Below are 25,265 nucleotides of genomic sequence, written 5' to 3' on the forward strand. Positions count from 1 at the left end.
TCCCTACACACGCAGGAAATGAGACTTGAGAACCAACACTACCTGTAACACACACGCACACACACACACACACACACACACACACACACACACTGTTCTGGAAACACTGGATGAAGAATGCCATGACAACTGACAGCCCCCCACCCACACATACATCATCCCTGAACCTCTGCCAATACCCATGCCACCTGCATACAGACACAGCCTGTCTCCATGGTAACGGCTGAACATCTGGAACATGGGGAGTGTGGCATCTCTCTCTCACACACACACACACACACACACGTCCTACTTGGCAGGTATGAAGTTGTCAGAATCCACGTGGAGCTCTCAGGAAAAACTAAAGAGACCGCCGATGGGGGGAGAGGACGTTTGAATTCCCCCACGTCTGAACCAAACCTCCCACGGAAAAAAATCAAAGGGAAAGGGGCCGAAACGTACAGGTGTACAGGAAGACCTGTGGAGATCGGAAGCCCGGTCTCCCCAAAGATGAAGCGGACGCACTGAAAAAAACAAACAAAAAAACAACAACGCATAACGTATTGGCGGGGGTCGGGCATGGCGAAGGAAGCTTTTCATTTAAAGCCCTGGCTTTCGAAAGTTTTGTTCCATCGATTTTTTTTTTTTTTTTTTTTTTTTGTGTGTGTTCAGGTTTTCTTCAGCTGCATAGGACACGGACAAAATGCTAAAATGAGATGAGAAATAAGATGGCGGGAGTACGCTCACCTTTCTCTCTCTCTCTCTCTCCCTCTCTCTCCCCCTCGCCCTCTGGTCGCCCGGCCAGAGGGGATGTGTTCCTGGTGTTAACCGGAGAGATGTTTTTTGTTCCCTTCCAGGTGGAGCCCTGGTGTAGAGAGCTAGTGTTGGTAACGTAGTGTAGATTGTGACTGAGCACCCACCTTGTAACACACCGCGACCCAACCTCGTTGGTTCCCCCTCCCCGAGCCAGCGCCCCCCCCCCCCCCCCCCCCCCCGCGGGAGAAACACCATCCACGTCGTGAATGTCTCCAAACCTTTGCTCGCTACTGGCGGTCGGATGTGGAGCCCATGGGATCTCAGGCCGTTTCTTTCCCTTCACCGTGGATTTCCATCGCTCAAGTTCGGCTTTAACGCGACTCGACTTTTGAACCGCTCTTTGAAAAGTCACCGCTTCGATCGAATTGTTTCCTCCTCCTCCAAAAAAACTACTTCAAAATGTTGGTACCATATGTGAGTTGTTTACAATGTGGGTTCTGAAACTGCTTGTGTTGTGTTTCTTTGTTGTCTTTTTTTTTTTTTTTTTTTTTTTTTCTTTTTAGGAAAAAAAAAAAAAAATCACCAAATTAAGTTTTGATATTTTCTTTTCCAAACCAACCTCTGGAAACCTTGAGGATGTTGAGGATGATCTTTATACTTGTTCAGAATAAAGTTGTTTTGCATAGCACACATCTGCACTGGTTGTGGCGTCCATGCTACCTTCTGAAATAGCATTAAATTATTGAATAAATACGTTACAGTATGTGATTTTACTGTGACAGTTATTTTGCGAAGGCATACAGCTCAAATGGAAGTAACATGGTTCCATCTTCCAAGCGTGCAAGGGAGGTGAATGTGTCGAGAGAAAGACGTCTTTATCAGAGAGGAAGCGTCAAAATGACCATAATTTACCATGAGTTATGCTCGTGTTCTCATATAAATGCATCCATGTTATGTCATGTGGGGAAAACATAACGTCTCTCTTATGTCTTTTGAGAAATAGTTTTACAAATTTTTGTTCTGTGTCTGCGTTACCTGTTCACTGGAAAGAAAAACGACCACACTTTTTTTGTTGTTGTTTTGACTCACCATACCACTGAGTGGGCGGGGATCCCGTCGACCAGGGTTGCCAGGTCTGTGTGACAAACCAGCGGAGAGTCGGCGGGTGGGGAGGGGGGACACTCACGGAGAACGTGTCCCCATTTAGCACGGTTTCGTTCCATAGCGTTTGGCGGCCTGTAATTTACTGCCTATACGACTGAGGAAAGAACAAACTAAGTCAATAAAGTTAGTATAGTACTCACGTAGATTTATTACAACGGGTACAGCAAAGGTGCACTCTGGTCTGATACCAAGGTTTGAACCCTGAGACGACACAGAATGAGGTGAAAATCCTTAAGGCGTATGGAATTCCTCCCAACCTACTCCGAGCAATAGAGACCATGTACGCAGGAACAAGGGCCAAGCTGATGACCCCAGATGGCAACAGCGAGGAGTTTGACATCCTGGCTGGCGTTATGCAAGGGGACACACTAGCCCCCTTCCTCTTCATCTTCGTCCTCGATTACGCAGGGAGGCAATCAGCGGGCGAGAGCAGGAACTTGGCTTCACGCTAACACCAAGGAGGTCAAGACGACATCCCGCAGTGGTCCTCACAGACCTTGATTATGCGGATGACATCAGTCTGCTCTCCAATAATGTGGAACAAGAACTACTGAAAAGGGTGGAGCCGGAGTGCGCCAAAGTAGGCCTGAGGCTAAACGCCAAGAAAACTGAGGTCATCACCTGTAACGTTCCACCAGAACATCAACCTCTGACTACAGCAGGAGGAACTGTGCTGGAGGAAGTCGACGACTTCAAGTACCTGGGTTCATGGGTCAACTCAACTGAGCAAGATCTGAAAGTGAGGAAGGCGCCTGCATGGAGGTGTATGGAACTCCAACCTCCCCCGCCAAAACAAACTCAGCTCCTTCCATGCGACAGTAGAGTCCGTTCCCCTCTATGGCAGTGAATGCTGGTCCCTGAAGCCAACCCTAGAGAAGTCCCTGGACGGGTGCTACACCGGGATGTTGCGTGTAGTGCTTAACATCAGCAAGAGTACACATGTAACCAACAGAATTCTGCACGAGGGAATACCAAGGGTGAGCGAGAAGATTGCTGCAAGGAGAATGAGACTAGCAGGACACTGCCAAAGACACCAGGAGCTGCCAGCCAGCAAACTGGTCCTGTGGGAGCCAACACAGGGGCACCGGCCACGAGGACGTCCCACTTTAACATATGTGGATGTACTCAAGAATGATGCGGGAGCACAAAGCACCAACGAGCTGGCCAGATGTATGGAGAACCGGGATGACTGGAAACAACGATGGAAGGCTCGTCTGAGGACGACCTAGAGTACAATATCGAGACCGAAAGTTACCGAGTTGCCGACTTGCAGAAAGAGAGAGGGGAGGGAGGGAGAGAGAGGGACAGAAATTTGACCGAAGCTTGGGATGGAACATCCACATATTGAGATGCAGTACACAAACACAAAAACAACAACCAAAAACAAACCAAAATTACAACCAAAAATCAACACATCTAAAATTAAAACCAACAGGCTTCCTGGTGTGGTGTATTGCGCTGCATATGAGCACAAGAGGATGTAAGAATTTAAAAATGAGTCCATGTAGTGAAGCAAATGTAGCAAAATAGAACACAATATTCTTGGCATTGTCTTTTGAGATATCGTTTTAAATGTTTTGCTGCTCTGTCTGTGTTACCTGTTCACTGGAAAGAAAAACTACCACACCGATCCCCTGCCCACACTGAGTGGGCGGGGATCCCGTCGGCCAGGGTTGCCAGGTCTGTGTGCATCAGAAAAACCCGGCCCGAAAATACCTCCGTGAGGAAAACCCAGATGGCGTGCCAAGGGAAAACGATAACCAGACGAAGAAGCAACAGGGCGAGGAATGGTGGTCTCTGCAGCGGGGCTCTAGAGGGTACTGTATCTTCACCACATGCACATCTCATCCAAAGGCACTATTCTTGTAACGGTCACTGCACTTTAGCAACTTGTGGGCAAGTGCCAGTCAAATTGGTGGGCAGGATGGTATTTATTCAGATATGAATAAATCGGATTGCTGTTGTCATTCAGATGTATCAGCGCTAACTGGTGTGTGTGTGTGTGTGTGTGTGTGTGTGTGTGTTTACTCAGCTTCGGCTGTAGAGTCTCTCTGAGTAATTTCCTTTGCTGTCTCTCTCCGGCCGCCTTGGATGGTGGTGATGGATCGGTTGGCTTATGGAGTAGGGCGTGCAGCGGGTGACGGGTTTTTATTTTTTTTTCCCTTCCTCAGGCTTTCACAGCTGTGGGAGTAAAAACAGTTACCAGAGAGGGACCCTGTCCGTGGGGCTCATCCCACTTTCTCTTGCGGACGTTCAAGGACACCCGGTCGCCGGAGGTGATGACCGGGCGCGCACCGGTGTGTTGTCTGGGATCAATGTTGGTTTAGCCTGTCGGAATATGGCTACAGCGTAGGTGGAGGGCGGAGAGATGTTCTGCACAGGTAATCAGCTCATTTTGACATTGCTGAAGGGAGGGTCCCTTGTGGGGCCCTTGTTGTGGCCTTCTGAGGCTTTGAATGCCGCATGACGGACCCTCATTTTTTGTTGGTAGACATCTGCCTGGTTCCGGAGTGGGGGTAAATCTTCGACAGTGGGTGGCGGCAGGATTTTTTTTACAGTAACTTTAGTGGTCTTTAAATATTCATATATAACAGCTATTATCCACAATGGCATTTCATGCAATATTCCATTAGCTAAATATCCAATTTGATGTAAAAAACAATACTATACTATTACACACTCACAAACACTCAAAGTGGATAAAACGAAATCCAATCGAATTGGTTGACTACAATTTAAAACAATTCACTAGCAGCACAATTAAAATGCTAGTTACTCTAACTGAAGTTTAACGATCAGAGGGGAAGCTCTCCAGCTCTTCTTGCCCTGCTGTCTTCCTGGGGTTGCTGAAGATCCCTGGGGAGCAGAGCGGCAAGTGCACGGCCCTTTTATAGTGGCAGGTCACATGGCTACATTCAAACCTTCCGGAAGGCATGCCTGCGCGCGGGGGAAGCCAATAAGGATGAAGCCAGGGGTCTTCGCCTACGACCATAGAACTTGAGCTACGGCAAGCTAACTATCGTTCTATTAAAAGGAACACACCTTTCTGACTAAATACGACTTGGGCTAGACTCAAAACATTGCGGGCTTCTCTATCGTAGGGACATCTTCGAGGGAACTTTATAATGTGACCCTGATCATAAGGGCACTCTAGAGCCCCCCCACACTCCATGCATGCCACTGGCATAGAGGGATGAAGAAGGCAAAGGCGACGTTCATGATGTGTGTCAATAATCAAATGGCAAACTCTTGGACGTAAGTACACGTTGAAAATACCACTTAAGTTTTCCTCCATTTCAAACTCAAGTTCTTTCTACGCCTTAAGCTGTCTGCAGACAGCTCCACTGAATGAAGCTGAAAGACCCTTTAAACCAACCAAGCCTCAACTTGGCCCTGGCAGGCTGTGATTGGGCCACTCGGACACCCATCACATGGCCCGACCCCCAGTATATATACTGGGTCACTGTCTGTCATACGTCCTTGGAAGCAAGCCCTCCTTTCGGAAAATCGAGAAAAAAAATAAGGAATTATTATGTCGGCTGCCGACTTGAAGACGCGTGTGGGCTGCAGCACAGGACCCGCAGGGATTCTCACCCATTGTGCGTCCGCTGTCTAGGTCGTGCACGAGGTGGAGGAGGAGGAGGAGGGGGAAGGAGAAGAGCCAGGTGGCGTGGCGCACGGCGCGACTCACAAACCGTCCCAGGGGGACTTACCACCCGGAGGCTGCGGCGCCTCTTGGAGCGAGCTGCGGCGAAGCTGGGGGATCAGGCGGCCGGGCCCCGAACCCCGCGGCTCCCTCCGTGCCGTCCGGGGGCCGTATTTAACGGAGGCTCGTTTGTGTGCATTCCCTCCCCTCCCAATGTTGCAGCAGGTGCTGGACAAGGTAAGGGAGGACAGGGTGGAACGGGTTCTGGCGGCACCTTGGTGGCCGACACAGACTTGATTTGTGGACCTGAGGTCCCTCATTGTGGGTATGCCACGGGCGCTCCCGCTCCGGCCGGACCTCCTGACCCAGGCAGCGGGGAAATTCTTCCATCCTGCTCCCCACAAGTGGAAACTGGTTGCCTGGCCCCTAAGTGGGACCGGCTATTAGATGAAGGTTAAGGGGCACTTAGGGCACTTTACACATCGAAATGGCCAGAGCCTTTGAGCGCTGTTGTGTGGCGCGTGTAGATGATCCATTACGCTGTAATATTGGGGGTCATACTAAGTTTCCTGCAAGGCCTGCATGTAAAAGGCTTGGTACCGTCCACCTCAAGATGTACCTACCTACCTACCAATATTGGCCTGTCATCATGGAGCAGATGGCAAGCCACCAGGCAGTCACACTTTGGCATCCAGGTCGTTGACTCCGAAATGGGATTTGGTTTTAGTGTTCAATGCTTTAACGAAACCCCCGTCCGAACCTCTCCAGGAGGTGGGATTGAAGTTTTTATCGTTGAAGTCAGCACTCCTTCTGGCACTTGCCCCGGCGAAAGGAGTGGGAAACCCGGCCGCGCTGTCCGTTCACCAGTCCCGCTTGGTGTTCTCAAGGGATAATCAGGGGGTTATTTTGAAACCCAGTCCTGCTTTCCAACCCAAGAACGTAAAAAGCGGGATTCGGATCGACCACGATGGATCTCTCTTCGTTTTCTCCTCCTCCCTTTGGGTCAGAGGAGGACAAGAGGCTGTACACTCTGTGCCCTGCATGGGCACCGCTGGTCCATGTGGCGCGCACGCGCTCCGTACACCAGTCTGACCAGCTTATGGATCTCAAGTCAACTGGGGAAACCCCCGTCCAAAGATAGCACTCTCTCGCCGGACAGTGAAAGCTGGCGCTGCCTCTCGGTCTACCCCACCCGCGCTCACCAGATTCGACATCATGGCGTCAGCATTGGCGCAGGCTGTTTTGACAGCCGCCAGGTGCTAGCCGGCGTACAGAGTAATTCTATGAGGTTAGGAGTGGTTATGGTCAGGTGATACAAGCTCAGCTGTATGCGGAGTCCCCACCCACGAGCGAGGCGGTGGGTGGTAATGTCATTTACCTCAGCACCCTATGAAAGGGTTCCTACTGTATATGCTGAAATATGGGTTTGAGGTCACATCTGCCAGTTGGTCTTTGGAGAGGACTGCCCAGGCCCGGCGGTCTATGTCTCTGCCTTTGGGGGCTTGCATAGGACACATCGGTTCTGATCTCGCGGTTAGTCAGGATGGAGGTCACACAACATGGCACAGAGAGAACTCGAGTTTAAAAGGTAGCAAAACCTTTGGGTTGGGCTACAACCCTGCTTTTCACGAATGAAGAACGAGAATTCTTACCGGTGGCCTCACTCACCAGCTCGCTCAAGAGCTGAATATGTCAGAGGAAGTATGACAGGCCCCCTATGATGGGGGGCCTATGATGTTTGAGTGGTCCAATCACTCGTGAAACTCGTTTGTTCGTAAAACCAGGGTTGTAGCACAACCCAAACATTCACAAAGTCACGCTGTCGGGCCGTAAACGGACCGTGAGTTTTAAGAATAGAAAATGGAATTTTAAAAAAACATAATAGTGTGTACTGTTTTTATTTAATTGTTTACTTTCAAAATGTTGCCTGGACAACTCTTATGAATTTTATGTATTTTAACTTCATTTTGAACGACATTAAATCCGGGTCCATGTTGTTTTGTACTATTCTCTTCAAAAATGAATAAATAAATTCAATCTGAGCCAATCATGCCTTCAGATCTGACTTCATATCTATATGAAACTTTTTTAGATATGTGTTATGTGAATAGAATCGGGGATTGTAAAGATCGCGAGAAGCCAATTTACTTTGACATCAAACCTTGCAGTGACAGTGCTTTGCTGTTAATGTTCAGCTAGACTTTAACTGTGCTTTGTGTGGGAAAGCCTTTATTATTATTATTATTATTTTTAATAATATTTTTTCATCAGAACAACAATACCAGCCAAAAGCACATAGATACAAATCAGAGCTGTTGCGTCTGTCCAAACCATCCTCCATAAATACTCCAACCACTGTCCTGGTTAATGGGACAAAGGACTGTTTGCTTTTCGAAACAGGAAGAATCTGTCGCGACAGTGACAAATGGGCAAACCGTACGTTTTTGGTGGGAAAAGACCCAGAGGACGTGGCTGCGCAGGTGTGTAGAGACAACGTAACGTCTGGTGGAAGATGAATCTCCCACCCCCCGCCTCCTCCCATTCCCAAGCCATCCATGTTGGCCGTGGGATGGAGGAAACGCTGGGTTCATCTGCAGTTTTAACGCCACACACAGACACACACACACACTCTTGTACTGGTATAAAGTGAGGTCTGAAAACACACTTGGCAAGTGAGGACCCATGTTCACACACACACACACACACACACACACACACACACACACACACACACACACACACACACACACACACACACACACACACACACACACACACACACACTCTTGTACTGGTATAAAGTGAGGTCTGAAAACACACTTGCAAGTGAGGACCCATGTTCCCATGTTCAAACTCTCTCACACACACACACACACACACACACACACACACACACACACACACACACACACAGTGTCAACGTTTTTTTTTTGTTTTTTTTTAATGTCATTGTTTTTATTACTATCATTGTAATTTTTCATTTCATCTTTGCACAGGAAAAAAAACAAAAAAACAAATAATACACTTGTTTCCAGGAGTCCATACCCCTCCCAGCCCCGTTTCCACCACTAAAGTTACAGTTTGCTCAAAACACATTAAAAATCAAATGTAAATTACAGCAATGTAAAACAAAACAAAAAAAAAATTGGGAAAAAATAAAAATCAGCCCTGATAGAGAATAATATAACAGCAACAGCCATAATAATAATAATAATAATAATAATAATTAGAATCCGTTACCCAGCACCGTGATACAATGGTCAACTTTAGGCGAGGAAGGAGGGAGGTTGAGAGGGAGACAAACCGGGGACGAAAGAAGGAAAACGAGAGATGTTTCTTTTTTTTTGTTTTTTTTTTGCTGAGTCACGGTAGGATTTGTAACCCCCCCCGCCCAAATATGCCCCATCAGTTCTCCACCACCTCCTTCTGAGCCCCCCCCCCCCCTCCGTTCCCCCATTTAAAGCCGCTCTGGACCGGTCGACGTAAGGCTGTTGAATAAAAACGTTAAAGTTGTGACGTGACGGGATGTGTGTGTGTGTGTGTGTGTGTGTGTGTGCGCGCGCGCATGCGCGTGTCCGATAAAGGTGCTCTACACTGGAAGGCAGCAATGATATGACCCCCCACCACGGAAAAAATAAAAAATAACAATAAAAATAACCCCCCCCCACCCCCCCCAATCCAAATCCGAACAAACCGACAGTTTTGCTTTAAACGACACAAAAATAGTATTATCAAATCATCGTAGAAGACAAAAGAATAAATTCACCATTCATTTTTTTTTTTTCCTTTTTCTTTTTTTTTCTTTTTTTTGTTATACTTTCCAGTGATCCCTATATACCCCAAGCGCACGACCCACCTTTTAAATACCCCCCCCCCACCTTTTCCAAAGATAAGAGTTGAACATCTTTGGGAACCGACATGGCATGAGGAAGTGATACGAGAGAGAGAGAGAGAGAGAGAGAGAGCGCGCAATAAGTGTGTGGGTGATGATGGCCGGGGGGGGGGGGGGGGGGGACCGTAACCCAACGGTTCAAAGTATTCGGGGCGGACATTCTGTGTACGAAGGCGCGATGCCACCCGAAAAAAAAGCCATAAAAATGTAAAAACAAAGAGAATTCGAACGACGGGGGAGGGGGAAAGAAAAAAAACAAAAAAACAATCAAAATAAAAATCAATCGACATCGTTCGTTCTCAGAATCATTCGTGTGTTTGTGAAACGAAGGCGACGATGAGGGCGGGGGAGGGGGACAAAAATACCAAAAAAACAAAACAAAACAGATATTGTTTATAACTCCAGAGAAAGGCAACGATAACATCATGAACCATCAGGGAACATCTTTTTCCCCCCCCCCCCCCCCAACACCCCGACCCCCGTTTCCAGTGCACAACTGATTTTTATTTATTTACCCCCCGTTAAAAAGCGACCAGCGATAAGGGAGGAGGAGACACGCGCGCGCACACGCACACGACAAACAGGCGAACGACGCAAAGGATGAGAGCGGCTCCTTCCGTAGAAAGGATCTTCCAGATGAGACGATGACATCACGTCGGGGGGGGGGGGGGGGGGGACGGGGACGACAAGCCCCAAAAATAAACAGGAAAGGCTGCGAGGAGACGAGGACGAGCGGAGCCGAGCAGCCTGACGGCCCCGTGGGCATGTGTGCTCCAAGTTCAGAGGAGAAAGGGGTTTGTTTTTATGTGTTTTTTAACCGTGCGTGTGTGTGTGTAGGTCGAGGTGGAGTGTTAAGAGGGTGGAAGTCCATTGTAGAAATGTGTGTGTGTGTGTGTGTGTGTGTCTGGGGGAAGGGGGTGGGTGTCCATGTACCACCCAAGAAAGTCCAAATGAGGAGGCGGCGAGGGGGGAGGTCGACTGGTGAAGTTGGCTGAAGCGTGTGTGTGTGTGTGTGTGTGTGTGTGTGTGTGTGTGTGTGTGTGTGTGTGTGTGAGAGAGAGAGAATCCTCCGACTTTGACCGAGTCCTGCGTTCCGCACGGAGGAGTCTCTGGTTCTGTGGAAAACGTCCAAGCCTCTCCCTCAGTCCCTCCGCCTGTCTGTCCATCCATCGTTCAACGCCCCCCCCCCCCCCCCGCAGAAATACAGGCTGACTGGAGGGTGGGAGGGTGAGACAGGGGAGGTCAGAGAGACTCCCATCAAAAGCGCCACAACGTCGGGAAGGGTGGAGGGGAACACAACCCCCCCCCCGCCCCCATGAACACACTGTTGAGAACGTGGGACTTCACTGAACGACCCCCTCCCCCCAACACACACACACAAACACACACACTCTAGAGGATGGAGCGTGAATGAAAAGAAAAACAAAAAAAAATAAAAAATAAACAAGTGAAGTGAAGCCTCCACCTCCTGACTGCACCGTCCACACTCAAGAGCAAAACCCACAGAGAGACTGAGTGTGTGTGTGTGTGTGCGTGTGTGTGTGTTGGAGAGGGGTGGTGTTTGGGGAGGGGGGGGGGGGGTTTCCAGAACGAACGTGAGGAACCAACAAAAAAATATAAAAAAAAAAACAAAAAAAAAAACAAAGAACAAAACAGAAGTTTTCTAGTCTCTGATAACCGTTGGAACACTCTCTCTGCCGCCCCCCCCCCCCCCCCCACACACACACACACACTCCCCTGTCTCTCTGAACGTGAACCAGACTTTATCTACACCACCCTCCTTCACACACACACACACACACACACACACACACACACACTCCCCTGTCTCTCTGAACGTGAACCAGACTTTATCTACACCACCCTCCTTCACACACACACACACACACACACACACACACACACACACACACACACACACACACACACACACACACACACACTCCCCTGTCTCTCTGAACGTGAACCAGACTTTATCTACACCACCCTCCTTCACACACACACACACACACACACACACACACACACACACACACACACACACACACACACACACACACACACACACACACACACACACACACTCCCCTGTCTCTCTGAACGTGAACCAGACTTTATCTACACCACCCTCCTTCACACACACACACACACACACCACCCCAACATGCACCAGCCCCTCCCCCATCCACTACAAACTACCTCTTTCCGTTCTTTCTCCTCCTAATCTCTTCTTCTTCTACCTCCACCCCTCACTCCACCCTGGCGGGGGGGGGGGGGGGGGGGGGGGGGGGGGGGGGGGGAGAGCTGCGGCGTCGGCTCACAGCTTGAGCTCGTTCGCGATCTTGGAGGCGATGTTCTTGAAGGCGATGGAGGTGCCCGAGATGCGCTTGAAGCGCACGCCGTTGAGCGAGAGGCGCGGCAGCTTGCACACCTCCATCTCCCACTGGACGAAGTCATCGCGCGCCGGGTTCCCCGACACGCACAGCAGCATGTAGCGCTCGCGCGTCTCGTACTCGCAGCTGTTGGAGTCCAGGACCTTGCGGATCTCCCGCATCATCTCCCCGGGCTCCATGGACGACGTGGTCTTCATGGACCAGGTGAAGCGCAGCGAGCGCGGCTTGGACGCCGCGTCCTTGGCCGGGACGCCCGGCGCTGGCGGCGTGCCGGTGCCGCCTAGAGAGCGGGGGGAGGAGGAAATAATGAAATATTTACAGGTCAGAAAACGACCCGGCTTAACCTGCTCCCTGAATTTGTACGTATTCACATTTCAACTAATTGAGAAACAATACGTTGGCATCATCAAAAACAGGTTAAAATGGGGAATTCCTGGAGTTTTCGATTCTGAAAATATATATCAGCCACAACATTAAAACCACCACTAATAACCACTAATATTGTGGAGCTCCCCCTTGTGCCCCCAAAACAGCTCTGACCCATCCAGGCATGGACTCCACAAGACCTCTGAAGGTGTCCTGCGGTATCTGGCACAAGACGTTGGCAGCAGATCCTTTAAGTCCTGGAAGTTGCGAGGTGGGGCCCCCATGGATCGGGCTTGTTGTTCCAGCACATCCCACAGATGCTCGACCGGATTGGACCCTAACCCCGACCATCCACATGATGTAGAAGAAAACATGATTCATCAGACCAGGTCACCTTCTTTAATTGCTCCATGGTCCAGTTATGACGCTCACGTGCCCATTGTCGGTGTTTTCAGCGGTGGACAGGGGTCAGCATGGACACTCTGACTGGTCCCATACGCAGCAAGCTGTGATGCAGTGTGTTCTGACTCCTTTCTATCAAAGCAGCATCAGCCATTTGTGCTACAGTAGCGACTTTGACCCTGCCATCGGTTCACTGGTTGTCCTTCCTTGGATCACTTTTGGTAGGTACTAACCACTGCATACCGGGAACACCCCACAAGACCTGCCGTTTTGGAGATGTTCTGACCCAGTGGTCTAGCCATCACAATTTGGTCCTTGTCAAAGTCTGTCCGATCCTTACGCTTGCCCATTTTTCCTGCTTCCAACACATCAACTTCAAGAACTGACTGTTCACTTGCTGCCTAATACAGCCCACCCCTTGACAGGTGGCATTGGAACGAGATGATCCATGTTATTCACTTCACCTGTCAGTGGCTTCAATGCTGTGGCTGATCGGTGTGTGTTTGAAACATGGAAGCAAGAAAACAATCATCCGGGGCCGTACCGGTGTTGGCAGAGCCTGGGGAGGAGTTGTTCTCGTCGTTGTTGGAGGAGGAGGAGAGAACACCGCCCGACATCTTCTCCGACTTGTCCACTGTGCTGCTCAACATGGACCTGGACGCATGGATGGCAGGATGAAGAGAGAGAGAGAACGTGGAGCGAGAGAGAGAGAGAGAGAGAGAGAGAGAGAGAGGGGCGAGAGAGAGAGAGAGGGGTGGGGAGTTGAAGGAAAAGGAGGGCGAGGCAGAGGGGAGAGCAGGGCACAGAATAAAATTTTTGATGTTTTGAAGGCAAGAGAGGGGGTTGAAGAGAGGGACGAGAGAGGGATGGAGAGAGAAAGCAAGGTGGGAAGAGGAGCAGAGGGATTGAGATCAGGACGGAGACGTATAAAGAGAGAGCGTGAGAGTCAAGCAAGAGGGATTGAGAATGACTCAAAAAGTGCAAGACATAAAAAGGAGAAATTATAAAGGAGAAAGGGAAGAGAGAGGGATGAGGATTTGAAAATAGATCAAACAAAACAAAACATTTTCTGAGTACCCAGGTGTGTGTGTGTGTGTGTGTCTGTCTGTTTTACTATAATTGTGAGGACCCGCCTCCGAATTGACTATAATTTGGTTTAGTGGTGCACCAGAAATATTTCTTGGTTTGATACAAAATCTGTGTATGTGTGTGTGTACCAGTCTCTCTGTATTCAGATTTTGTCTGTGCTGGACGCTTGTATGTACGTGTGCTTGATGTCAAATTGCACAGCAACGCACAACTGGGTACCGGAAAAAATATTTCTGACACACACACGCACCCGCACCCGCACCCACACACAGACCCGCACCAACATGCACCGCCAACAACCCACCGATGCATTGTCTTGGATGCTCCCATTCACTACCAGTCCAAATCTATAATCCCCTGATTGGTTAACACCTATTGCATGGACACCACCACCGGCCAATTACAGCTCAGTTATTAGAAACCCTTCTCCCAGCCACTCACAAACAAGCATGGCTCAGATGTCATCCATTGATTGGATATGATCTACTGATCAAACAGGTGGTTGGGGGATTGGGGAGGCGGGGTGGGGGTTGGGGATTCTGGGAATTTATTTTTCATTGATCATGTGTTTGCTTGATTTAAATCCGGTTGTGGTTCTGGTTCTCACCTGCTCCCCTCATCCCGACCCTCTCCCTCATACGGACTCCTCGAGAAAAATCAACACAAGTTTAGTCTTTTTGCTTCCCAACCCCGTAACACGGGACTAACATTATTCACTGGTCAACAGGAAGCGCCGCTTTCGGGTCGTCCGACCCTCCACGGGGGCACCAAACAGTTCCAAAACCAAGCCGGGACGCTCGCCAATTCCAAACATCAAACTCATTCCGCTCCAAGCGCACAATGCGCAAGCAAGGGATTACTGCACCGCCGTGGTATCTACTTCCGACAACCTCCATCCTAGCTAGCTCCCGCGGTGCACTGGGAGGGGGGGGGGGGTGTAGCATGGGCGAAATATACAGGAATGCAGTTGACTTTGGAGCACAGTGGAAAACACTTTGGTGGGACATGAAATGGTTTGGAGTTAAGAGTGGAATAGTTCAGAATAGAGATGGCGGAGGTTTGGGGGGTTGGAATGGAACGGATTGAGCCCGACTGGAATGGTTTGAAACGGTGTGGTGGGCATGGGGAGGAGGCGCGGCGCCGCTGCTCAGGGAGGCGTTGATGACCGCGCCACCGCGACCGGAACCCTGTTGTATTCGTGACACTACACACGAGCTAATGCCTTAAAAGACCAGTCCACCGCGCACGCACACACACACAGACACGCGCACACACATTCAAAACAGGCTCTCGTTCTCACTCTCACGCACACGACTGGTAAACCCACAAAAAGGAACAAAAAAAAACCAAACGATAAGTAATAACAGACAGGTGAAAGAAACTTAAGCAACAAACACAACAACACAGCTGATACAGAGACAAACAACCGACAAGTAAAATACGAGTAGGAAAACACAACACATGAACAATGTGCATTCTCATATTCATTCTATCATGAATACCAGCATTGAAAAATAAATAAAGCAAATAATAAAAAAAAAAAAAAAACAACAACCCATCAGGTTCCTGCAAAATAATCATGGTTAACGTGAGTGGATACATGACAGGTGTAGGGGGGTGACCACACAGTTGGGACGTTGATAGACACTGACTAGGTAGGTGAGGCGTTTGAAATGGTCAATGTAGCTTCAACTGACATTGAAAATGAAATGGGATTCAGGTGAGTGTGGAATGATGCAAAATGGCTGCCGCGACGCGGTTTATTTGGGTGATGTCGACTCCGTGTGAAAAACACTGGGATACGCAGGCTAGAGGCTTGTCTACACTCTTATCTATACAAAGTCTCAATATGCCATTTCTTTAACGGTTAAACAAAGGAGGTTTATTTGGACATATTGAAAGCGTGGCCTTTGAATGTATAGTGATGCTTATTTAGCATTATTTCCCAATAACCTCTCAGGTACTTTCTTCTCATATGTGGAAGAAATGGAAGAAGGTGGCAGTCTTGGCGTTTGTTGGGTGCTATTACATTTTCTCACCACCAGGTGGACCAGTGCACCGCTATAAAAAGCAGAACTGCTCTCTACCTGCTGGAAAAAGCTGGCCAGCAGAGTGTGTGTGTGTGTGTGTGTGTGTGTGAACATAAGACACAGATTATACAAACATAGCGTCTCCATGTCAAAGAAAAACATACATGTTTGCAAATGTTTGAAACATACGAAATAGGAAAGTTAGTGGGAAACAACCCGTGTTCTCACACACGTGTGTCCATGCCTGTGAATGGTTCAGTGTGTACGTGTGTCCACAGTGTAAAAGGGTCTTTTCCAGCCAGAGTAGGTCAAAGCAATCCAGTACTGATGTTACAGAGAGAGAGAGAGAGAGAGCTGGTGCCAGTTTAGAAACAACAGGAGAAAAAAATAAAATTAAAAAGACAAGTGTGCAGCCTCCAGAAAGAGTGCAGCCTGACAAGACACTGCGGCCCCAACCCCCCGCGTCCTCTCCATCCTCTCTAACTCCTCACAAACACATCATTTCCGGAAATGAAATAAATCCGGTTTTCGAAACATAAACAAGACAGGTTATTGATTTCCCCCAGGAATTGTTGGGGGGGGGGGGGGGGGGGTGAATATACCCAAAAAATAACAATAACCTCACAAGTCTGGAAGCAAAATAGCATTTGCAATACGATGTGGATACCCAGAAGCTCAGTTTACATAGCACCAAAAATGCGCTTGGGGTGTTAAGTTAGGGCTTACTTAGGGGATAGTAATTGAACGTCAAGATTTAACAACACAATGGCAAACAAGGCTTATAGCTGGCACTGGAGGATTTTCATCTGACGAGTGAGTGAAATCTTTGGCACTAAACTCAGTTATTTGTCAAAAATGTACGCCGACGCTTACGAATCATTATCTCATTATTAGCTTCAAATTGTTTAATACCGAAGCTGGCCTTTAATAGTACCCCTGAGAGGGATCATAATAATAATAATAACATAACTCTTTAAAAATGCTTACTTGTAAAATCAGGGAAGCGGTCCAAGGTATAACACTAGGTCAATACAAACACACTACTCCACACTTCCTGCACCACAATGCTGATGTCACATCCTGTCTTCACAAATGGGGCCGGGCTAGGGCAGCTTCTCACGAGGCACTGGACGACGACGACAAACCTTACAGGAACGGAACGAGAATGTCAAGGGGTAGCGTGCGGGGCTTAGGACTCAGTTACTATGTGTATTACCATTATAGCGATCTAAGACTATCTATTGACTTAGCCGCGCGCACACATGTTAAATTGATGGAAGGGTGGGGTCGTCGGGGAAGATTGGATGAAGGGATGTGGAGGGCGAGCTGGGTGAGGGTGTTAATGTGCTGCGTCATGATGGAGGGTGTGAGTGAAGGGATGTTATTTTTCAAATGAATAAAAAAAAAAAGAAAAGAAACGGGGCCAAAATACAGCAATCAGAACCGAAGGGCTGAAATAAAAATAAAAAATAGATAAATAAATGAATGGAAAAGGGTCCAACCACAGAACAAAGGAGGGAAATATAAGGCTCGAGGCACAGGGGAAGGTCTCAACGAAAGAGCTGCATGAAACACCAAAAAAAGGGAGGAGATATTTATATATATATAAAAAATATATATAGATTGAGGGAGAGAGAATATATACATATCAAGGGGTTATATTCAACATTGGGGATGTTGCCTACCTTCTCGGAAACCTGAACGAGAGATTTCTACAAAAACAAAAAGAGGGGTAAAGAAAGGAGAAAAAAAGAAAAAAAGTATGTATAAACGTGAGCCTTTGTGACGCTGCTGCAAAGACAACCTGCAGTATTGGAAATGAAAAAAAAAAAAAAAAAAAAAAAAAATGAACAAGAACTTCCTAGGACGGCTTGTTATTTCAAACAGCATTCAACAATTGAACGAAGGGCTTTCGCTTTGAAGCCGTTAAATGGAAGCAATGAAGGTTTGGGGGGTTAAAATGTGGACCAATTGGTTTGGAGGAAGTTAAATAGGAATAACTGTAAAGGGTCTGAATTGTGTCAATGAACATTTCTGAGTACACGGCAAAACACCTCGGAGGGTTTTCATAAGCTCTGTGGGAAATTTGAGTCCTCACCACCCAACCCACCCCTCCCCCAGGTGGTATTGGAACATTCCCACACACACACACACACACACACACACACACACACACACACACACACACACACACACACACACACACACACACACGCACACGCACACGCACACGCACACGCACACGCGATACCAAGTGGTCCTGTAAAGGGGGTGGTTGGAGCGGAAGGACGTTGTGGCGTGACATGATCAAATGTGTAAAAAATGAGAAAGCATAGTTTGAAGGAAAACACATGAGCAGGTGTAGATGCATACACACACACACACACGCACGCACAGAGTCAAACACACACTTTTGCCACTTGGATGTATTAAAAAAAAAAAAAAAAATCCTGGGGTGTGTGTGTGTGTGTGTGTGTGTGTCTATTTTGGAAAAATGGTACCACTGGAACCCTGTCTCCACCTTTGCTACTTCCGACCCGCAAGCCAGGCTCTGAGTGTGTGTGTACATGCACGTGTGTGTCCGCGTGCCAAGGTGTCCCCACCAATGGTATTTATAGTTTGAGGAAAAGCGATATCTCCGGTGTCACCATGGATACTGTCGCCATCTGAGTGGGAGGCCTCAAGAGTGACTGTCTGTTCGTTAATCCACACACACCTATACAGTCTTACAAGTGAAGAGCAGGAGCATTTGTTTTTCTCTCCATTTCTGTGCTTCCCCATTTTCTCTCACACACTCACACACACACACACACACACACACACACACACACACACACACACACACACACACACACACACACACACACACACACACACACACAGGTGAATCAGACGGGTGATGTCATGAAGACTCACCTGATGACGACAATCTTAACCTTACCTGCGCACACTGCGCGCTTGTGTGTGTGTGAGAAAAGTGTGTGTGTGTGTAGTGTTCTTCCAGATCCTGCACACGTGCATGCTGACCTCCTTTCTCTTCTGTTTCTCAATAACCCCCCCCCCCCCCCCCAGAAGCGAGGGTTCTTGCCAAACGCTGCATTTTCCAATTAAGATCGGAGTGGAATGACTTCATTAGTGGCTGTAGCTTCCCTCTCTACAAGCTTTGTCACGCGCAACCCCCGTCGGTTTACTCTAGTCGACCACTTCTGCGTATAAAAGGTTGGCTATACACACACACACACACACACAAGTTTTATGTTGTTTTTTTTTCTATATGTGCTATGTAAAGCACTTTGTAATTTCTGTTTAAATAACTACTTTGAATTTTGATTTGGATGAGTCAGTCCTATGATACTAGTTTATCAAAAGCCTATGTGCATTCTCTAATGTTGTCCGGTCCTGACTAGCTCAACACACTGGTCGGTACTATTTCTATCCTCGAGCCCTATGTAACAGCTACAATGCAAGAGCCCAAAAACTGCAATCTCCCAACTAGATTAGTGGGAAATTCGGTCTCTTCGTCTACATGTCACAAGCTGCCGATATGGACGAGACCGCCGCCCCATTCTTCAACACAAAAACAAAATGACATGGACGTGGGATTTCGTCAAGAAAAAGGTTCCTGGCAGCAAAGTTACCAGTGGGTCAAATTTCGGCACTGTTACACGCCATAAGCAAGGTACACAAAACTTGGTTTGGTTTTTACCAGAAGAAAAACATAAAAAGACATAAACACCATGGCGCCATGCTTTTAAAATCTAATTTAAGGCATTCATTGATCATACACTTTCTCAATCTTTTCAAGCGATACCCTTGTTAGTGAGACCCCCAAACAACCACTCACCTGCGTACGAACTTGGAGGTGAACTTGCTGAAGATGCCCGTGGCGCCGTGGCCCCGCCTCGCCTGGCTGTTCCCGTGCGACAACGACGGCGAGGCCGGACCACCCGGGTACGCCGAGCCTTGCTGGTCGCGCGCCCCCCGCTGCTGGCCGGCGTGGAACGTGCTGCGGATGGCCACGCCCCGCGAGAAGTTGGTGCGGTCCGCCGCGGCCGCCGTCGTGGAGCTGCTGATGTTGTGCGCCGACGGCGAGGCCCCGGGCGCGCGCTGGGGCGGTGCACTGCGGGGGGGTAAGACGGACGGATTACTTCACCTCCATCTCGGACTAGAAAGTTAGGGAAAGTCCGTACAGACTGGGGCAGGGCTGGGCGATGTGGAACTTATAAGCACTTGGGGAAATGTACTAAATATCTATACATTCATCACTCTTAAATATTACATATGATTTCCAGACCCACTCGAATCGTTTTAAGAGTTCAGAACCTAGTTAGTCCCCCTTGTTCATGCAGATAACAACAGTGGCAAGAGGAGGAGACCGTCATAATTCCGCGATGATGTAAGAAGTGATCGCCTAGCCCTAGAGACGGGACGCCACAGGCTCCACCGTTCCCACCGCGCATGACGCAGTGAGCCGACTGCACTCCCTGACCTCACACACTAAATATAGAGAAGGGAAACAGAAGGGGGATACACAAACGAAGAAGACGAGGGACGGAATAGGGGCCAAGCGCAAAACAAAGGGATGAGCGGAAGATTTTAAACCAGACATTGAGGCATGAGTGTCCCTGACCCAGCGCTGGAGCCTGTCTGTGTGTACGGTGACTGATGCGCCATTTAATCCCTGGAGCCATTCAAGTCCACGCGGCAGGTCAGACACACACACACAAACACGGGTTTAATCCTCTCCGCCTCAGCATCAGGCACCTGTTCCCTCGCTTTCCCTCTCTCGACGAGGGGCAAAAGCTCTTAAAAACCTCGCGCTTATCTTTAAATGCGTGCAAATACCCGCTATTGACAAAAAAATAAAAAATTAAAAAAAGACAAACAGAAAGACAAAAACAAATGGCTCATGCCCCAACACAAGAGTCAACCCCCCCGGCCTCCCGTTCTCATAGGAATAGAACAAACACAGAATGCATTTCCGAACACTTTGGCAATCAACATGAATCACGACAGAAAGCGAAGAGGTCAACAGAGAGAGGCCTTTCAGTCAAGTGTCCGACATAAAGGAAGACGTTTGATGACTGGCTTCAATATCCGGTAATTTACCGATAGCCAGAGAATAAACAAAAAAAATGTAAGCACTGCAAAAAAAAAACAAAAAAAAAACGTGAAAAACACGCATAGACACGCACACAAACACACACACAGAGACACACACACGCACGCGGCTCTTCTAAAATGACAGATACGAGGAGAGAAAAGCTGGACGAGGAGATACGAGGAGACAAAGATGAGGGACACTAGGAAGGAGAGCCTGTTATAAAGTATCGGAAGGTAGGGTCTGCGGGGAGGGAAGACAGACTATGTGTGTGTGGGCGTGTGTTTGGGAGTGTGGGCACTTGTGCATCACCATCCTAGGACAGATTTGGTGTCGGGGGACTGTCAGGTAGGAGCCACTGAGTTTTGATATGATGGTTCATTTAGGCTCATCACTGTGCGAACACAGGGAATATGTTTTATCAGTGTTCAGGATTTGCAATTAATAAACTTTTCTTTTTAATTTATTTACTTTTTAAAGGAAATTATTTTTCCAAGGAATGCTAATGGAAGAGCGGGGATTCATTTTGGGGCATGGGGGGCGGGGGTTGGAACGTTTATACACACAAGAACAGAGATGGGGCCAGAGGGGGAGAGACTATGTGCTGGGGGACAGCGGTGTGTGCGCCTCACTCAGGGTGCAGTCTATGCGATGGAGTGGTACCTTCTCTCCAGCGTTCCCAACCAGGTTCTGAACAGGTCAAGCTCACAGCTGAACGGCGCATGCAACAGAATGAGACTTCAACACAGAGCAGACATAACAGTGCACAACAGAACTGAGTGGAGGGCTGCCCTGGCATTGGCAACCTGTCAATGTTCTATTTGGGGGGGGGGGGGGGTTCCCTGGGGAACTGACATCTTAAATTAAGAGGATTTAGAGATTTAAAAAATAAATGAATAGCTTGTCCGACAACTTTGCAGATAAATCTATAGTTAGCACAGCAGCTTCCTTGTTTAAAAAGAAAAGGCAACCATGCGGTTTTGGATGATGACGATAATGCCAAGCATCTGTTTTCTGGGGGGAAATTGAGGGGCCCAAAGTATGACAGGTGTCAGGTTAGGCTAAAAAAAACAAAACAAAGACTGAAAACTCTGAATGTCAAGGCAGCCCTCAGACAAACACACATTGACAACATAAGCTGCAGAACATGCCGACATTAAAAAAGCAGAGCAAGTTACACAAAAAAAAAGCAAACACAGACCAAGTAAAGATGACAGTGGGGACAATTTGCATGGACGGAGATTCAATGAATTTTTGGCATTCATTCATTTTTATATGTTGGATTTGGGCAAAGGGGGGATGGTGAGAAAAAATAAATAAAAAGGTTGTTTTTACACTTCAAGAGTCAGAATGGCTTCCGCGGGCGAAGAAGAACAAGACTGTTTGCAAACAGGTGTTATATAGCTGTTTATTATGTTTTAAGTGTGCTTAACTTGCATTGATATACATTGTATGTTAAATGAGTCTTTATATGTTGGATATTTTTTTAAATTTTGGTGCTCCTTTGGTGCACCGACTTTGTGAGGTGAGTTTGTAGAACGTCCCAACGAACTTCCACAGGAATTCCCCCTCAACTGTGTGTGAATTGCTTTGCCTTACAACTTTTGGCACAGTGGTTATCTCATTCGAGTGTTGGCAGCGTGCTCGGTTTGGGTTTTGACTTCCTCAAAAATAAAAAATAAATAAAAAGGGCTCCTTACCTGTTTGTTTATGGACATATTTTTGTGTGCGACCGCATGATGAATACACGCTAATTGTCTTGTTTTTGTTTGCAATTAAATTCTCAAACCGCTTTTCCCAGAATAACTTGGTGGCTTTGCATGCCTCAATTAAATCCAAAGACACAACAATAAGATATTTTGCATGTAATGCGACGCACCGGGTGCGTTGCATTACATTTAACTGCATTAATGTATGAAAGTATGCATAAGTATGTGACAAATAAAAATCTTGAATCTTGAATCTTTTGTTTCAATCACCTCAGTTCCTCTCCAACCCGTCAGCTTATTCAACTTGTTCCAATCCCCTTGGGACCAGTTTTGTAGTAAATGTCACAAGGCCACAAGCCTAACCCTCACTTCCCTGCTCTCGTATAGAATACACCCTTACACCCTGTTAATCCTTCACTCTGACGCCAATCTTTTTTTTGTTTTCCCCCGGAACAGGTTTGCGACTTGGTAATCTTGCTCCGAGGTATTGTCTGATGGGTAAGTTCCGGCCATATCGGTTTTAAGGTCTCTCGTTTGCGAAACAAAGGAAGTTCGACGACGGACCGCTTGGAATAAGGAGCACAACAAAACCTGCTGGTCTCGTTTTCAGGCAATTGGCCTCCTGACGTTGTGTGCCCTTTCAAAAACAGCCAGGCGGGTTACGGACGAGGCGTGTCCATCGAATCGGGTAAACTGGTAAAGTGATTATAAAATCTGAAGTTGTGTTGAAAACCTTTCAGGGTCTAAATGCATCGCATAGATAAGTTAAATAATTGAAAAAGTCTTTAACAGATTGATAGATTATGAAAATAATCATTAGCCAGAAACACACAGTGTCGTCAGCGTCGCTTGCCTACTTCAAGGCTATTACCGAGCAACAGACATGTTTGCCTGTTGATATTAAATAACCTCCAAAGATGGAGAAGAGATAGGAACTGTCAAATATTTGCCGCCCACATCGCCCAGCTCTGTAATCTTGCCACCGGCGTGAGTGGAGATAATACATCCAGCTATGATTAATGTCACATTAAGATTTTGCTACTCCTGTGCTGATGAATGGGCAGGAAAAAAAAAGAGTGGAACACTTGAGGAGCACATAAAACCGATTTTACATTGTGCTTCGAACTTTAACCATTTATAGCGACGGGTAAAGGGTCTACAGTCTATGGACGGTAGAGGGGAAGTTTGGGAAAAAAAGCCAAAACAGAGTCGGATACAGTCAATACATTTCATCCGGCAAAATGCCTCCTCGAAAGCTCGAGCACATAGACGGGTCGGCAGACCACTGCCGGCACGGCGCAGTGGCGGGAGAGTAGTACCTCTGCACAGAAACCACAGAAACCCAAGCCATTACCAAAGTAAATGCCGAGATCCATCACAGGAAATGAGGTGCGTCCCTGTGGCGTGGAACCAATGAGCAATCTGGAATTTAAGTATCCACATAAAGAGCATTACAAGACCATGCTGAGCTCACTTCTAAGGTGGCCTGCAGCAACGATGTCTGGTGATCGCCTTCACAGTTCAATTCACTTCCTCTTTGAAATTGGAGAAATGGACGATGAAATGCAATCCAGGTATTTCACTCTTGCAAACTGGCAATCAAACAGCAGCAAAACGGTGGTATTGTACCCACTCCCTTTTCTTCAATACCGTAATCAACACAAAGCTGTTTAAAAGATCCTAGTAGAAGATTTACAATTTGAACATTCGGTTGTTGCCGGACAGCGTTTCCACATGGCTGGAGTCGGTGAGTGACACAAGAGCCCCGCCCACCTCCCTCATGGCTGCCCGCTGAGCAAGGTGCCACTGCAGCCAGGTCGGTGTTGCGTCGGCTGCGTTTATGCAAATCATGGCTCAAGCCTCAGGCAGACAAGACAAAGCCATTTTGGGCTCACAAGCGAGGGCTGAACTTTTTGACCAGGAAGTGGAAAGAACCAATTTTCTCCTTGAACACATGAACTGCAAACTTAATAATAAATATACCGTAAACTAAAGTATACTTAACTGTAACTAAAAAATAATATATATCGCTATACTAAATATAGAACAGCACTTACTGAATATATAAGAAAATAGATACACCCTTTTCTACACTAAATTCTACTCAATAAGTATTTTAGAAGTTAATATTTGTTATGAAATTGGAAAGATTTTCTTTCAAATGTATTTTGTATTCACTCAAATTTGACACAATTTCCATCTAATTTCATAACAACCAGCCCAACAAACACAGAGTGGTCCAACTGCACCCCTGGTGTGCCAGCTTGTGCCTCTGCTAGTGTGGATTGTCTGTGAAGGCAGACGCGTGCGTGCGTGTGTGTGTGTGTGTGTGTGTGTGTGTGTGTGTGTGTGTGTGTGTGTGTGTGTGTGTGTGTGTGTGTGTGTGTGAGTGAGAGAGAGACTTGCCTGGGCCGCGGTGCGTGCAGGTCAGAGGGGCATGGATGGTTGGAGGAGGACAGGGACTTGTGGTGGCGGGGGCGTGAGGAAGAGGAGGAGGAGGAGAGGACGGCGGCAGCCGAGGCGGTGGAGGTGCGGGAGCCCGGAGTGTTTAGGCTGGGATGGAGGGAGGGAGTGCCCCGCCCCAGGACGCACACAGGACACACACACACACACACACACACACACACACACACACACACACACACACACACACACACACACACACACACACACACACACACACACACACACACAGACGGACAATACACACCCATACACACAACCACACACGTGGGGCG

General features: G+C 47.7%; 1 protein-coding gene across 4 annotated transcripts in view; it reads right to left on the minus strand.

Annotated features, from left to right (window-relative positions):
- Positions 1-11,726: 11,726 nt before the first annotated feature.
- mark2b (MAP/microtubule affinity-regulating kinase 2b) overlaps positions 11,727-25,265 on the minus strand; it is a 48,191-nt gene continuing 34,652 nt past the window's right edge. For 3 of the 4 annotated variants that reach the window (XM_080022904.1, XM_080022905.1, XM_080022903.1), the window contains 4 exons: positions 24,934-25,080; positions 19,562-19,837; positions 13,143-13,252; positions 11,727-12,110 (listed from right to left, as the gene is read on the minus strand). In XM_080022904.1, coding sequence (XP_079879030.1) covers positions 11,755-12,110; positions 13,143-13,252; positions 19,562-19,837; positions 24,934-25,080 — 889 coding nt within the window. In that variant the 3' untranslated portion in view covers positions 11,727-11,754. The remainder of the gene's footprint in view (positions 12,111-13,142; positions 13,253-19,561; positions 19,838-24,933; positions 25,081-25,265) is intronic. The other variant, XM_080022906.1, reaches the window with a different exon arrangement.

The sequence above is a fragment of the Zeus faber genome (genome assembly GCF_960531495.2).
Source record: "Zeus faber genome assembly, chromosome: 22".
Lineage (NCBI taxonomy): Eukaryota > Metazoa > Chordata > Actinopteri > Zeiformes > Zeidae > Zeus > Zeus faber.